The sequence below is a fragment of the Lathamus discolor genome, chromosome 10 (assembly GCF_037157495.1).
Source record: "Lathamus discolor isolate bLatDis1 chromosome 10, bLatDis1.hap1, whole genome shotgun sequence".
NCBI lineage: Eukaryota > Metazoa > Chordata > Aves > Psittaciformes > Psittacidae > Lathamus > Lathamus discolor.
The window spans coordinates 17,531,016-17,548,253 of NC_088893.1; the positions used below are offsets into that span (position 1 = coordinate 17,531,016).

At 41.3% G+C, this 17,238-nt stretch overlaps 1 protein-coding gene across 1 annotated transcript in view; it reads left to right on the forward strand.

Moving 5' to 3' along the window:
- TRPC7 (transient receptor potential cation channel subfamily C member 7) overlaps positions 1 to 17,238 on the forward strand; it is a 105,513-nt gene that overhangs the window by 53,808 nt on the left and 34,467 nt on the right. The window contains exon 3 of the mRNA XM_065690722.1: positions 6,093 to 6,275. Coding sequence (XP_065546794.1) covers positions 6,093 to 6,275 — 183 coding nt within the window. The remainder of the gene's footprint in view (positions 1 to 6,092; positions 6,276 to 17,238) is intronic.

Consider the following 17,238-nt stretch of genomic DNA (forward strand, 5'->3'; position numbering starts at 1 on the left):
ATTTGGAATATTTGATATGATGGCTTATTTCAAAATGTCATTTCAAAGCTGGCATGTAATATTACCGGCTTTCTGCCCCCCTCCTTCCTCTCACCGTTGTCTTCTTCCTAGGAGCATTTTTATTTGGGGGAGCTTTTTGTTCATGTTTATGGAATTCTCCTTTTCTTTTTTCCTCCTGCTGCTGCTTCCTGAAATGCTAACCTCACAATGCAGTATTTCTCTCTGTGATAGATGTGCATGTGTGATGTAGATTAAATACAAAGAACCAAGAACTTCAAGGAAACATGAAGGGAGGCTCTGTGCAAAATGCCCACAGCTTTCATTTGCACAGCAAGTTTAATGCTATCCGGAAATGCCAGATTTACTGCCAAGTACAGAGCTCCTGCATCGCTCACAGACAGGAGGCTGGATCCAGCAGATCTGTGCCATGCAGTTCATCTGTGAACGCATTGGGAGCACACAGAGGCTTTCTGGTGCCATGATAGTCCCAGTCACAGATGCTGGATGTTCACGTCCATTAGTTCCAGAAGTCCTGGATTTGTGTGTTTAAACCCTCAAATTCTAGTGAAGCAGATTTATGAGACAATATACCACAGGCAGAGCCCTTGAGAAACAATAGCTTTAATGTATAGCCATTATCCTGTGTCTGCTCCTCTTTTCCTCTTTTTATTTGGCAAAAACCCTCCTGTGTACTGATAAGCAGCATGAGGTTTTTTGGATTGGTTTGGGTTTTTTTTTTCCTTAGAAAAAGGTTTGCAGATTAAATCACCCTGAGCCAGATATGTGGTTATTTATCCAAAGAGAAACTTATTTGTGACACTGTTTTCACTGAGCAGAAGTCTGAGCCTGAAGCTTCAGTATAGGCTGCAGATAGAACATATTAGTTGCATACAGGATAGCAGTAATATTAGAACATAGAACAATTACTTGTATAGAGGACAGCAGTAAAACCTGTGGATCTTGGCGTTATCTCTAGTTGGAATATCTGTTGATGGGTTGTGGTTCTCTCCCTGCTCTTTACGTGTTATTGGGAAGCAACTATTAGGATGAATTTGACAAAATGTCCTAAATGGTGACATGTGGTGCGATTTTCACGAGCAGTGCGCTTGTATTTGTCATGCTGTATTTGTGTGTCATGTGCTGTCCTGTCGGTCTGCGGCTCCGTTTCCAGTAACAGCTGTGCAGTGAATAATCTACAGTGATTACAACCAGGAAACCTGCAGGTTGATTGACAAGCTCATCCCACTTTGAGATTCCTGGAGCTTGAAAGATTGCTTCAGTGCACTGAAAAATGCTCGCAAACATTTCATTGGCATCGGCAGGACTTAAACATAAACCAGAGTGCGTTCCTGTATTTGGGACTAGGAAGATAGATTTTAATTGCATAGAAGGTTGTTTGATCCTTTTAGTGTCTGAACCATTGGCCCCATTCCAGTTTCTGATGAAGCTCATCTACACTGAGGGGTTCAGCAAAGCTCAGACCTGCTCACCGTGTCTTGCAGCATCGAGGCCAGACTTGTGCCGTCCAAAACACACCTGCAATGCTGGCATTTGAGACGTAGGCTCCTACGGATGATGTTCCTTTTCAATCCTTGACTGTGATTGCTTTTTAAATGAACTAGCCAAGACAGGCTGCTGCTCTTACTTTTTCTCTTTTCACTTAACATTTTTACTCCAACTGCATCCCTCTGACCTGAAACAGCTCTTTTCTGAAGAAATCTGGGTGGTTTTGAACAGATGTGGAGACATGACAGAGTTCATTTAGAACATAATCAACAGATAATAATAGGGTACTCAGAGAAATTGCAGTGAATGACAAGTACCATCAGCCTTTTCAAAACAGCAAAATTAGACATTTTTAACTCCACATGCACAACAGTGCTAGAAGAAGCAGGAAATGGCTTATTTGGAATCCTTTTATTATGTTCTAGTTTTTTAAAAACAATATTGTAACATTCTCAAACATTATCCTGATCCTTGTCTGCTCACTGTCTCTATAGGAGATAAAATACTGTTCCATGTGCTATTTGAAACAGACTGGCTCTCTTGCGTACTTAGTTGTGTCCTTCATCTTCCTCCCTCAGGCTTGGCAGCATTCAGCTTGTCAGGATGAGGCCCCAGCATCCCTCATGCGTGATTTGTGGTTTTCATTACTGTAAAGATCCATCTGTTCTATGAAACATAAGCCTGAGACTTCTACAAGGCAGCAGCTAATTGGAGTACTCAGGGAGGTTTGGGTTGTTGTCATTGCCTGTGTCTGGGTTTGCAGCGCTGCAGTGAGGACTGAGCTGGGTTTTGGGTCTCCAGGATGAGTTTCTTTTGGTGATGGGAGAGAGGAACCCCAGGCTTCCAACCAGGATGGTTCCCCCCAGGAACATTTAGACCAGGAAAGCCATGAAGTGCCTGGTTCAGGGGCTGAACCCCTGTGAATTGGGGCTGTCCCCAGCTGCCTGTCCCTCCATCTCCTGACAGCCACCAGGAGTCCTCGGGGCTCTGATCTTCAAAACCTTGCTGTACCAAGAAGTAACTGGAAAGGTGTCCTGGTTCTCCTTACCTCTTCCTGCTGGTGCCTCCCCCTTGCCCTGGGGCTGCAGCCACAAAAGCCACTGCCAGAGCTCTCCTTTGTGCAGGGAGTGCAGCATCTCAGATGCTTCCACATGTGTGAAATAGAGGCAGTTTACACAGCACTGGCACATACACTGGTACAGTTTGCATGCTTGGAAATCCTCATGGCTTCCTTGAGTTCTTTACCGTGTAACATGAATTGCAACTCAGGGTTAGGTCATTTCTGCTTGGGTCATCAAAGCTGCACTGTGCACACTGGGGGCAGGAGCAGCTCTTTTGTCAGTCTCCTGCTAACCTCAGCTTCTTAAAGGCAGAGCCAATAACCTGTGCTTGCAAAGGGAATGACACTGACATCAAGAGAGTCATAGAGTGCCTGTGTTCTTGCCCTCAGACTGAACAGGGTTTTCTGTGCTGACTACAAGCACTAAGGAAGGCAGAACAAAGATGACAAATGCCTTTGTAAGAGGAATTGTTAGAAGACACAGCAGGCTCCGTGATCATTGAGGCTTGTCTTCACACGTGAGCAGTCGTCTGAGAGCAGTAAGCTGCTGGCCTGCCTAGCTGCAGATTGGCAGGAAGCGTTTAGTTTAGTTTAGTTTAGTTTAGTTTAGTTTAGTTTAGTTTAGCTTAGCTTAGCTTAGTTTAGAAAGCATGTACCTTGGGTCGAGTTTCTCACTGCTGTTGTTCTTTTAAACATTGGAGTAAACAATTTAGAACAAAAACATCATTCATAGTGTCTGCAAATATACAGAACCAGTGAAAACATGAGGCTTGGAGATGGGAAAAAAGCTGGGTCTTGCTGGAGTTTGCCAGCTGGGAGCCTGCCATCTACAGTTGCTTTAGAAGTGCTTTCCTAGTTGTTAACTAAACCTTCCTTAAGGATTGAAAGAGGAAAAATTGTAGAATCATAGAATAGTTAGGGTTGGAAAAGACCTTGAGATCATCCAGTTCCAATCCCCCTGCTGTAGGCAGGGACACCTCACACTAAACCATCCCACCCAAGGCTTCGTCCAACCTGGCCTTGAACACCGCCAGGGATGGAACATTCACAACTTCCTTGGGCAACCCATTCCAGTGCCTTACCACCCTAACAGGAAAGAACTTCCTCCTTATATCCAATCTAAACTTCCCCTGTTTAAGTTTGAACCTGTTACCCTTTGTCCTGTCACTACTGTCCCTGATGAATAGTCCCTCCCCAGCATCCTTATAGGCCCCCTTCATATACTGGAAGGCTGCTCTGAGGTCTCCACGCAGCCTCTTCTTCTCCAAGAAGAAATAGTCTGAGCTCATACATACAAGTTGTTCAGATGATGTCGAAATGGTGATGAAAATGCCTTAAAATGTGCTGGCTAAAAGAGAAACTTGTGACCTTTACAAACAGTACATAGAGAATGGTATTAAAACTTAGAAGAGTTCTCACTCTTATGTTTATAAACCAGCTGGGTTTATTAAATGTCTCCATCATCTGCGGCAGGTAGGCTTTTGTTCCCAGCCTGCATCTATTTTCAGTTGTATCTGTATTTGCTGTCCTTTACAATTCCTGTAGTTACTTCCAGGCTGATGTTTTTGTTTGGCCATCTATTCTCTCAGTGAACAAATAAGCTTTCTATTTATTAAAATTCAACTTGGTATGGTGAAGATTAAAGCATGGAATTGATTAGAGAGGAGCGCTTTGAATCCATAAAGTGCTATCTGTCTTTCATTTACATTTCAGACCTGACTTTACCCTGTATTTTATAACATTCACTCTGCAAACCCTATCTCCATTTAGGTTTAGATGCAAATGTGCAGTCATTTTCTATGTGAACCTTGGGGACATCTTAAATCTTAGTGTATTTAATTGGAACATTTATAGAAGGCTTGGTGCCCCACTTTCTGCAATGGGACTTGCGTGTCCTCTACCAGAGGTTAACATCTGCTCCTTCTGATGTCTCTTTTTAACAAAGATGTGAAGTTCTTGCTGATCCCCATGTATAAACCTGTGGTCTGATTATAGCACTCGAGGAAATGGGAAACCCGGATTTCAATCTTTTTGATAGACAAGAGGTTGTAAACACACAAGTTCCACCATGTAGAAGGCCTCATTACTAAAATGCAGGCTATTCCGTAACTCTTCCAGTTCCTGGGAGAATGATTTAATCCCAGCCCTGAAGGTGTTTCTGGTTCCCTGTGACTAGGAAACAGCTATTCATAGCCTTCAGCATATAGGATAGCACAGCAAGCAAAGCTGGGACACACACACACGCATTAGAAGGAACCTCAAACCTATGATAAAGTCATTAAACCAACTTACTTAAAATATTCATTAGCAAAAGTATCTCAGTTCTGAAGGGCAAAAAATGTCCAGAGACATTTAGCCACCTCTAACAGCATCATATCTTAGACACCGTTGTTCTACCTAACTAATGAATGTTTGCACACTGCTTTGAGATCTTTGCCTAACAAGGAAGGCTAATATATTGCTATGTGTAAATGTTGGAATTAATAATTTAGAACATCTAGGTGTAAAAACCAGGTTACTTTCATCATTCCATCCAAGCCAGGTTTAACTACTTTCTTTTTTTGGCTGCTGCCTTAATTAGATAAGCTGCTGAATTTAATTAACTCATCAAACCTAATTTGAAAAGATCTCTCAAGTCAGTAAGAGCTTGTCTTATGCTTATTATTTCTATTTGTTACCTCAAGTCTTTAATATCACCATTTTGTTAGGATATTAATGGTAGCCTTAATTGTTTTCTAATTTGCTGCATTTACCCAGACGGTGGCATTTTCCTCGTTTCTTAAGTGTCACCGTGTGAAGATCAATCACAATTTAATTTAAGACACTGAAATTGCTCTTCAACCTCCCCATCATGTCAGCCACACTGTCTCTTTTCCCATAAGTGTAATTTGGGTTTGCAAGGTGAAACGATTTCGTAGGAAATCATGTTGAGTTTCTGAAGCCCCATTTACTGGAGAAGTGTTATGACAGAAATGATCCTCTTGATGCTCTTTTAGGACTCTTTAACCAAGTTATTAGGTAATAAACTTGAAACTGAAATTTCTGTTACAATTAAGTAATTCATTTGTACACATCCGTATCTGATGCTTCAGCTTCTTGTACCCGTCTGAAGCTCCTTGGTGGTTACTATAGAAAGAATTACTAGCAAAGAATTTAAGTTCTAAAATTTACCAAGGCCTTTGTTTGGGCATGTTTTCACATTTCTAGAGGATACATCACACAGAGGGGAGAGATCAAACAATTGCTTAATGTCAGTATTTCCCTATAAATTATTTGCTTGTTCTGTAAAGCATGCTCTATTTTAATGTGACCTATGCTGCTAGTAGAAACATTGCTAATGGAGTCTGGAGGAGTTTCTGTATGTGAAAAGCTATCTACACCCTGGGTGGAATTAAGTGCTTTCCTACTATCCCATCTAGGGTTTTTTTTAACAGAAAAATCACAGTTCCTCCCTCTTGCTTTTTCTATTTGAGATGTGCTTTCAAGTGCACAATTAAATAGCTCATTTTTCTCTATTTTCCCTTAGAATGACTATAGGAAGCTATCTATGCAATGCAAGGACTTTGTTGTGGGGGTGCTGGACCTGTGCAGAGACACCGAAGAAGTAGAGGCTATTCTGAATGGAGATGTGAACATACATTTGTACCCCGAGCACCACCGGCCAAGTCTGAGCAGGATTAAACTTGCTATTAAATACGAGGTCAAAAAGGTAAGCTATTGCTTTGGGTTCTTGGTGAATACATCTTCACATCTAAATTGTGGTTCCTTGATGTCTCCTGAAAAATAACAAATAAAAGATGGATTTCAATGGGACCAGGACAATTCCTAGAATTTTAGCAATTTATGGCTTGATTTGCATTTTCTCACGTACTTCAGTATGGAGAAGGCCATTTGCAAAATGTGTATTACAGCAGGTATGGCATCTGTTTTAAAGTGATAGGCATGAATATACACGTGGCCTAAAGGAACTGCCCATCGAGCACAGCTCATCTTTGTGCTGGCCACGACCCTGAACTTCTGAAGACTTCTGCAGGGACCAAAGTTGTTACCGTACCAAACTGAGGCTCTTCCTCCCTTCACTGTGATTTACACGAAGGAGTGAAGCTAGCATTTTAAAATAAGAAGTTTTGTGGCTTTCATTCAGAATTAGATCAAAACCTCAAAAATCAATTTCTGTTTAACTTGGAAAAGTGAAAATAGATAAACTTTGATAGAAACTGATCCATTCCCAGCTTCCACTCTCCTAAAGCTTCAAAACCATATTCTAAGAGTTCAGTTTTCCCCAAACCCACGAAGCAGAAAGAAGATGTATATTTTAAGGAAAAACATGAAGACTGAATGATTTTTAGAAGTGTTTTGAATGAGCATTCAGCTTTACAGAAGTATATTGTATGAATGGGAAATTTGATTCTGGCAAATCCTAGGCCTGGGTGGTCCCAGCTAATTGCTCCTACAATATGCATTGATGGAAACTGGGCTTCTGCTACGGGCCTTGAAGAGCATTCCAAATTTTCAAGCTAACATCTGCTCTCTCTTTCCTCTCCCAAACCCACCACCTGCTTCAGTTTGCCTCTTGACTGTGCTGGCTAAAGAAGGTCTTTTCCTGTTATGAAAGCCATTAATTAAAGAGAATCTTAAAACTCTTACTTGAAATGAATTGCTTTCATGCAGGAGCGCATAGTATGGAGCCAAATATTTCCTCCTGGGATGCTGTGTCTCTGCATTGTTCTATTACCTAAACTGGGTGTAACAGCTCAGTTCACTCTTAGATGCCTTTCAACAAACTGGGTGAAGTTTAGTTGTTGAAACACTTGCTCTGGTGCTTACAGAAAATGAGCTCAACCAAAAGTGACCGATAGCACCTGAAAGGAATCAAGCCCCCAGTATCAAGGAATAGTCCCCAGTGACCTAGGGTCTAAAAAGTATCATTAAGTTGGTCAGAAGCTCAAGCTTTTTCCATGTATGAAGTCTCCTGCACTATTTTGTTTGTTTATTCTTCTAAATATTTGAGTCATACTTTAGATACAAAGGCCATAAGCTGGGGCTAAATTACTGTTGGTTATTGTGCTGCTTTGAGCACATTCATCCTAGCTCAGTTGGTTTCAGAGGAACATTTCCTTCATTTCTAACATTGCATGAACACTGACCTAAAGCATCTGTGGTAGGTCATATACAGTTGATCTTATTATATGCAAATATCTTCCTATACTCAGGAAAGCTTAACATCCTTTCTGGATCACTGCAACATGTTGCTCACCTATAATAGCTACTAAACTAATTACAGAGCAGAAGCATTTGTCAGCATCATGCTGACTTTCAGATTAGCATTTTTCAGACTATTTTCTTCAGCAGGCATTATACATCTATATGTATGAGCATTTAACTGCTAATTCAAAAGTAAGATTGTTCCAGTTGTGGGAGGCAGAGACACGCTCAGATAAATGGCTTTGGTTATTGGATGTGACATGATAATAGACAGATCACACTTGCTGAACAGAGGTTGCATTACGGTAGTATAGTAATGGTTTCCTTAAGAGGCAATACATTACAGGTGCAAGTTTTTATGCAGCTGAGAGAGATTTAGGCTTATGTATACAACCAAACTTTGAGATCTGCTTTCATTTCAAGAAATGAAATAGTTATAATGTAGATAGTTATAATATAGATCATTATAATATAAATATCTAATAATAATTGATATCAACCCTATAATAGAGTGGTGAGATGGAGGGTGAATTACTATGCATATTTAATAAACCAATTCTTGGACAGATTCAGTAAATTTCAAGTCTCTTTTTCAAAGCTAATGCAATGACTCAGAGGTGTGAGATCCCACGTGGCCCTCCAAGTGTGAAAGGCAAGAGCATCAAGTGACTTCCCACCCGCAGCACCTGAACTCCTAAACCCCATCACTTGGCCTGACAGTGCTGCCTGCCCAGGCCAAGCCCTGGAGCTGAGATGTGGGTGGCTGTATCTCACCCAGGGACAGTCCCAGGGATATGGAGCCTTTCCAAGTTTCTGACCATGATCTGGGACTCAAATGACACAGAAATTGTTGTGTTTGCCACTTTTACTGTCCTGGAAGTTTAGTTGGCAGGGTAGGAGTAAAGAAGGGACTACAGTTGTGCCTGCCATCCCTGCTCCCTGCCTCCACCATTAGCATCAGCAGTCAGATGGTCACTTTTGTATTCTCCAGCTCAGCAAGCTTCCAATGAGCCAGAGAAATAAAGATGTTTGCTTAGATTAGCATAGAGCTCCTGATGTATTTCGTATTAGTTTTTTCCCTTGAACAGCAAGAAGAATCCTAGACAAGGCAATTTTAGGTATTTTGGAATGGTCTGAGAAAATAAGAAGTGTTAATTGTTATGGGTTTTTTTTCATTAAGTTTGTACCCAGACTGCATATTTGCATTCACATCTGAAATTGTAAGAAATATTTGAAGTTTAAAAAAGTCTATTTCTACCATCAGCTTCTTAATTCGCATTTTTATATTAGCACCCGAAGTGCCTACAGTAGGTCTTCTTTGATGAGAATTTTCAGAGAACAATTTATATCGAAAATTGCTATTTAATATCCATGATTTTACTTTTACAGCTGCTGATGCAGTCTGCCTTTTATCACACTTATTTCCAGAGTCTGGGAAATACGCCTTTTTATGTATTTAAATCAGCTATGACTTTTTTGCTGCTTTCTTCCTTGTGCCCATCTGAACATTTTAGGGATGCAGTTTGATGCTATGCATGCAGTTTAAATTGTACGTCCTAACTTTGGTTCCAGTCCAGTATGTTCTTGACCTTGAATTCAGCAATTGTGCTCCCCAGTAAGTCACGCTTCTTTGGAGATGGAGGCTGCAAAACTCTTTGCACGTTCAGTGCATGTCATGTCTGCACCGCAGGGAGCAGCCATCAACTTTGTGGTAGCTTTTAGCCCCAAACGCTGCTGCTTGTGCTTCTGGGTTTGAAGGTTAAATCCCTGCTTGAAAATCCCAAGTCCAGGGGCAACTTGCCCTTGAGCTGGATGTTAACAGACTTGTTACCTGATCATGCTCTACTGGTGCAGGGAAACCTTGTATGCGCATCAGGGATAAAAAGGGGACTGAAGCCTTCCTATCTCCTCTAAACCTGCAACTGGTACCTACACCAGGTTATTGTCCAGGCCCTAAATGATCCTTTGTGCTTCCCATTGGAGTTCCCTGTTACCTCACCCCTCTGCCACTCTAAAAAAGGCAGTTCTCTGTTGAAAGGATGTGTTTATTGATCACTGTCTTTTTTTCCTCATTTCCAACATTTGAGATGAATCTTGGAAAGTCTTTCAAGAAAATATCAAAAGTTCCAGACTTCACTTGTCTGTCACTTTGCTTCCTTTTTTTCATCCTGTAAGGCACGCTACTAGCACATATGAGATGTTGGCAAGAAATCATATTTGAGGCTGTAACATAATTGAAGGGCTTTATCTAGGAGGTTATTGAAGAATTAAGAAACTCTGTTTGTACATATTTCGCAGCAAGGAGAAAGCTACAATTACAGTAGTTGACAAAGTGCTCTTTAAAAAATGCTGTGTTACTCTAATTCTTTCTGAAAGAACTTAATAACTACTGTACCCCAGGATTCTAGGAAAACCACACTCAAATGTCCTCTGCTCATGATTTCCAGAGCCATTTTTTCCTTCAGATTAGCTGTCTTGATTCAAAATTCCTCAAAAAACTTTACAACAGGAACAGTTTGTCAAGGGCAAAAGAAATAATTTGCTAACATTGGAGCATTTACTGAGCCCTGGATTCTTTCCAAGAAATGGACTTTTAGCCCATGTCACCGGGATTGATGCAAATTAACCGTTGTCTCCTCTGATGTTATTTAGCTGTGCTTCACACTTCCATTCTCCATTCGAGAACTGATTTCTTTCTCCTCCAGTTGTGCAGAGCCTTGGGCAAAGAGGGGAGAGAGGCTGGGTGCATGAAGAGCCACAGAGCACGCTGGTGATGCTGTAGCAAGCCTGTTCAGGTGGTTTCTTTGGGTGTTGTAGGAGAGGGCTGGGGACCTGTCACAGTGTGAGAGCAAATGTGGAGGAGTCCAGCAGCTATAACGGAAATGGCAAAATTAAAAGCAGTATTAAGGTGAAACAGGAATTATGTTATATATATATGTGTGTGTGTGTGTGTGTGTATACATACATACACTGCTGGATTATAGCCAAAAAATAGCTTGAGTTGCTAAATTGGAGTTCTGGTCCCAAGGAAAGAAAATAAAACTAAACTTGAGCTTTTTGAGCTATGAATACTCTCATCTGCTCTTCATGCAGGCTTACAACATCTAAGTAAGAGCTTACTTCATGTTCTAGGGTGAAAATTGAAGAATAATTTTTTTTTCTTTTCTTGAAACAGTTGAACAAGTTTGTTTCCAACCAGACAGTGGAAATAAAGGGTAATACAGGCTTTTCCTTTGCGTAAGCCCATTTCTAATTAAGCCAGCATGTGATTTGTACCTGTAAGAGGCATAGGTACAGAGGCTATGACTGAAAAAATACACCATTTTACTCATGTATATCATGAGGCTTTACAGAGCCCTTTGTATTTTCTGTGCTCATTTTTGTCTGTACTGCTATGCTCTTATTACCCTTTAATATTGGCAGGGGGCTTATATGTCAACAGCTCTAAAGCTGTTGTTTCTCTGTAGGAGATGACATTCATTCTCCTTCTTTCCCAATGTCAGCATTATTGGGTCTGTATTCTTTTAATTGCAGAACTCGTATGCCCACCACTGTTTTCTCAGCACCTCACTTTATAGCCATCGCAAAGCTGGAGCACCTTTCTCTTTCACGAGTTTTAATTTACTTACTATTAAGACACGCAAATTTGGTTTGGAAAAGAAAAGAAAAATTAATAAGAATTAAACAGAACACCAGATGGCTGAGTAAATCCTATTTAATAGAGAGCTGGAACAGGAACTTTCCTCATAACTGTATTATTAATAATTAACATATGGAGGATGCTTCAAACAGAATAGTCACGGCTGCATTAGATTATAGTTTTTCACTGCATTGGTCATGCGACTCAGATTCTTCAGGGCATAAGAAGTCCCAGTTCTTACCAACTGCTGCAGCAACCTGTGGTCCCCATTGATTTGCTCAGAGGATGTGGTTTTACCTTGCACAATATCTTGCCTTCCAGGGTCTTTCTCACCACTGGATGTGACCCCATTTGCAGCATTTCCACCCCTTATGGGAGCTAGGGAAGGTTAATGCCTGAATGGGCAAAAGAACCAGCCCTGCTCCTGCTGAAGAGGCAGCTCGGCCCCTCAAAATGCGCAGGGACACTGCCCATAAAGGCTGGTGCAGAGCTCATTACATCCTTAGGAGGGCGAACTTGGTGTTTGCAAGAGAAGCGCAATAAGCTGGGGAGCAGAGAGCAGGAGAAGCCCAGGAATGACCAGGAGTTCTGAAACACTTCCCTTTGGGAGAGCAATAACTGGATCTGTGCCATGGTGGGTGGCTATGCCTCTGCAAGCTCCGTGTCCTCTCAATTTGCAGATATCCTGCAGATTCCTGCAGTAGTGTGCCCTGGGGAGGGATCACTGTAGGGGAGGGCAGAGAGGGCGCACTTCCCACTGCCTTGCACACAGCCTGTGCATTGGCCTTAGCACAAATGGGATGCTACATTTCTGTAACCCAAATGGAGTGTTTCAGCTCCACAGCTTTCAGAGCTCTGTAGGTCACAGAAGATCTCTCCTGTGGGTGTTTTGTCTTTTGGAGGAAAATCAGGAGTTTCCCATGGGACAGATACTGATATTTCTGTACCACAGTGATTGTAACGTGCACAGATATGGCTTGAAGCAGGACACGGTTATGTTTTCCCATCTGAATGTGAAGTTTCAAGGAGGAGAACTCAGGGGAAAAGGCTTCCAAGAAGTTGGCTTTTTACTTTTGTTTCTGTAATTCCTGGTTAATCCTTTCCCACTCTTTAGCTTCAGGAATATTTAACAGAGCTCTCATGGAGTCACTGATGGCTTGAACTGTGGTGGTGTGAAAAGTGTCCTTTGTTTCCATCACTGGAGAACCAGACAACAGTGTACTAGTGTAATCTAATAGCTATGTGAGCAGTGGAAACAGGGTCATTTTGGACTCCTAAGCTTATCCATGTAATTTTTCTTCTTACATTTTTAATAGCATATTACAGACATAGGATATTGGAAAAGGAAGGAGTTACTTCCTCACAGAAAGTGTTTCTATGCCTCTGAGTATTTCATTAGCAAGGTTCCTTCCTCCCACTAAAATCTGTGGTTCTGATTATTTCCTTTTGCCCAGATGTTTTAATATCTTTTCTTTCCCAAGATGAATCTCATTTTGTTATTTCCTGCCCATACATCCATCCTCTCAAGGCTTAAATGAATCATTTCTCCACCCTGAGTGGTGTTTGCTTTATTCCCAATTTACCGTAATATGCAGTCTTAACTATTTTCATTTGCAAAGTGCCACAAGGTCTTGGATGTCCCTCAAGACGCTGTCAAGAAAGCACAGGAACACATCAAATCCATCGCATGGATGTCCATCAAAGACAAAAGGAATTAAAATTACCTTTATTAATAATAAATTTATCTTAAAAAAGAGCAGTTAATATGGTCTGCTCTAAACCTGACCTTAGTTGCCCCCAGTTTTGCCTTCATCTATCTTCCCATAGGCAGTAGACCTGCTAATGTGCATTTTGGATGGGAAGTCAAATGGGGATGAGTATAACCCCTCAAAAAAACAGTAAGATTCAGAATTTCAAGTTACTGAGGAAATCTTCCTAAACGATGTTCAAATTCGCATGGATACTGGCCTAGGATGTGGCTCTCCTACCTGAGATTCTTGTCACACAGATGTAGATGTCTACATCTGGGTATGTTTTGGGGACTCTATACCTCATGCTGAGAGGAGTTTCATCCTGTGAGTGTCTTTCTCTCCAGCAGCTCTGCTGGGAGCAAAGCCATCTATACTGGAGGCATCTGAGTTTGAGCACCAGCCCGGTTTCCTCACCGCATAGCTCAGGGTAAAGAGTTCACTGACTCTCTTGGGGAGGAAGAGGCTAATGCATGTTAAATTTCTCCTTCTGTGCCCACTGTGGTTGTATATTTTTGAGACACCAAAGGGAGCTGCTTGTTTGGCAGCTTTTTATTGTGGCGTGTTTTCAGATGGATAATTAAATAACAAGGATTTTCAAGTGGTTTTGATTCCGCACAGGGACAAAAACCCTGGAATGTTAAGGGCTGCGACTTCCAATTCATTGGTTCATTTGGTTGTTTTTCAGGTAAATAACTCAGTGATAAGATTTATTCATTCATGTAAAAAGATGAGAAAACAGGCATTAGCAATAAATCTCTCCCGAAAACATGCACCCACTAGAATATGAAGCTAAAGAGCCAAGCACCATATTTACAATCCTGCAACAGAATGCTTCACACTAAAAGAACCTCTATCCTTGTCCCGGGGAAATTAAATTCTAAAGAAGCTTTAGGCAGAACAAGGTTTAAACTGAACCATTTGAAGAATTTGCTTAACTTCTACATTTTCTAGTTGTACCCCTCAAATATATCAAATATAAATGTAATACAAATGTATTTTGTATTACATGAATGATGAAAACATCCCCCTCCGTTCCTTCCACTGCCAGTAGGGTTATTAATTTTGTGTTTTCCCTCATCACTGGAGAGCATTTCTTTCAATGGGCAAATTGCATTTGAAGTGGTCCTGGCAGTTTTATTTACCCCATTATTTTTGCTTTCTATTAGATTAGTTTGGTTTTATTGGGTTTTATTTTGTGCCTATTTAACAGTCTGGTGCCTGGTTGAATCTTGTTTCCATCCACACTGCAGGACCACACCATGTCCTTCTCAGAGCTGCACCGCACGGGTGTTCTGAAACAATTACACAAGCATTGTGATGCTGAGGTGACCTTCACTGCTCTCTGTCTTCCTTTCACCCTTGCAAAGTGAGATCTCAATCCTGTTAATGTACTCACTGATTTAGCTGAGAGCAAAAGATCTATCTCAAACATGCTTGCTTTTATAGAGCAAACTGAGTCACAGGGAAGAGATGCGGTTGTAAACTAATGCTAAGGATTTAAATGCTCAAAATCAGAGTTTGGGATTAGATGATTAAGGCCAACCAGCAAGTGGATCCAGGTATTAGATTTCCGTAAAGCTGGGAAATATGTGAGTATCTTGGGATTTGATACAAGCACTGCCAAATGGCTCTAATAAGAAAGATGTTTTCATTCAGAAAGGTGCAGGTGAAAGGTCTTATGAAAAGCATAATTTTTTATTAAAACCATAATAAATATTTCTGTTTTTTTTTGCCTTAGAAGTAACTCAGAGAAGGAGGTTGCACAATTTGCCCTTTTTTTGGGATTTTTCCTGGTAATTCCAGCTCATCCGCCTACAAATATAAACCTTTTCCCTTTGCTGCCAAGTTTATAAATGCTGATGTTAGATATCAGGTCTGAATATTCACCAAGACTGTCATAAAGCTCATCGACAGGATGAGCAAGAGCATCATGAATATTTGTCTGATGCCATTAGACAGTCAAATGAACCCCAGGGACAGAGGGAAAGCTGCAGGAATCCTCAGGGCACGGATGTTTCCTTGCTTCATGTTCTCTGTGTGTGTCTGCATCAACCGCAGTATCTCAGAGGACCTTTCCTCACACATTTATCTCTATGCAGCAGCCAGATACCATTGAAACCAGTCTTGATCAGTTGAATTTTCTTTTATCCAAGTTGAACAGGGTTCCATGAAATTCCTTTTTGTGTATTGATGATGGAATTTGGACCTGCCAATTTACTCTCCCGTTACTCTGGTGCGGTGTTTTAAGAACTGGGCCTGTGGCCACAGATAGAATTTAACTATAATTAGAGCAGATCTCTTTTGTGACAAGGTCACAGCCTCACAGCACAAGTATTTGGACTGGAATTTTACTTATTATTTTTAATTCATAAATAAGAGGGTAAGTAGTTTTCTATTTCTTTCTACAGTTTTACTTGCTCCTCTTACAAGGAACAACAGCAAATGGTGAGCCAAGTTCTAGCTGTATTTACCATCTGGCAACCTCATTTATCATAGTTTCATAGCACAAGCACTTGCAAAAGGCAGGGATTTTTCTGCACTCCAGATCATGGAATAAATGTATTATATCCAATCTGCTTCTGCATAGGTGTCTCAGAATAGCTTCTTTAAAAGAAAGCGCTCTTTGTTCACTTGGAGGTTCACAAAACAGAGTACAAGGAGAAAATAGGAAAAGGCAGATGCACATGTTGGCCTTTTCCTGTACTCTGTATTTCCTAGGAAGCTTCAGTGATTTCCACTGAGCTCTGTTTCCTACTCTGCATTGCATGAAATGACTGTGCAAGTAGGGAGGCCTTTTGCCAGATCAAAAACTGTTCCAGCACAGTTTCCTTTATTCTTTTTTCAAGCTTGGGTTTTTCTTTTTCTCACCCCCAAAACCAGCATGTTTCAGTTCAAAAAAGGTATTTTATTCATTAGAAAGCCAGAGTCTTTACGTAGGCTTCAAGTCCTATAAACGCTTAAAATATCAAAGGAATCTCTAAAAGTGGAGAGTGGTTTAAAAGCAATGAAATTAGGTTTTGTTTTAATATTTTCAGTACTGGGTGTTTCTGTCAGGTGCATGTGGGCATTTGTTTATCCTTTAACTCATCTGATCCTCTTTGCTGAAATGGCAGTGTATTTTCTGCCCTTTGAGGAAGAGCAGTAATATCCTGCTTCGATCTTTCCCTCAGTTTCTTCCACCCCTGCCGATGTTTGCTGATACTCCCACAGCATCTTCTGTAAGCCACTGAAAAAGGATGATTTCGTATCACCCCCTGAAGAAGGTTTTGCTGGGAGAAGGATGATGCTGAACATACAAAAGCAGGGACAGGCAATACTTTCATCTTTTCAGAGCACACAAGGTGTGTGGTTCAGACCCCACCTGGCTTTTGCAGAGCGTGGCTCCCTGCAGGAGCACTGCTCCTGTATTGGCTGGTGACAGCCCTAGCAACATGGGAAAAGCCATGTATGAAAATCCACTTGGTGCTGTCCTCATTTCCCCTTGTAATTCAGAAGCACAAGGGGTAAGGATTGACTCATGTGTGTCATAGGCATTTCCACCAGGATCTCTGCCATTTGAAGCATTCCACACCCAACCAGGGGTTCCTGTGAGGAGGTGCTGCAGCCTAAAACGTGTTAATCAATGGAGGCTTGCAGAAGTGATGAGCTACATCAAAACACAAATGTGTAATCATGAGCCCAGAAAGGCTCTTCAGAGGGCACGACCACATTTACATGGTAGCAAAAATAATGGCTTGTCCCTGTCCCTGCCAGTGTCTCTTGGCATTACCCGTGTTCTCCTGAAAATCTATTTATGCAGCTCCTTTTCTCTTGCTCTGATTAAACACAACGCTGCTCACCTGAATGACAGCTTTTGTTTGCTGTGGTTTGCCAGTGTTTGCCGTAAGGCTTACAGAGAAGGGGAGGACAGGACAGGAGTATTTCTGTGAGAGCAGGACGTTAAAGTCACAAGTTTGTGTTAGTTCTGATGTGCAGGGTTTTAAAGTGTTTTCAGTGGGTCACTGATGAGTTCTTCCTTCCTGCCTCAGCCCCTGGCTATTTAGCATTGGGTGCATTAGCAGAGCAGGATGATCCTG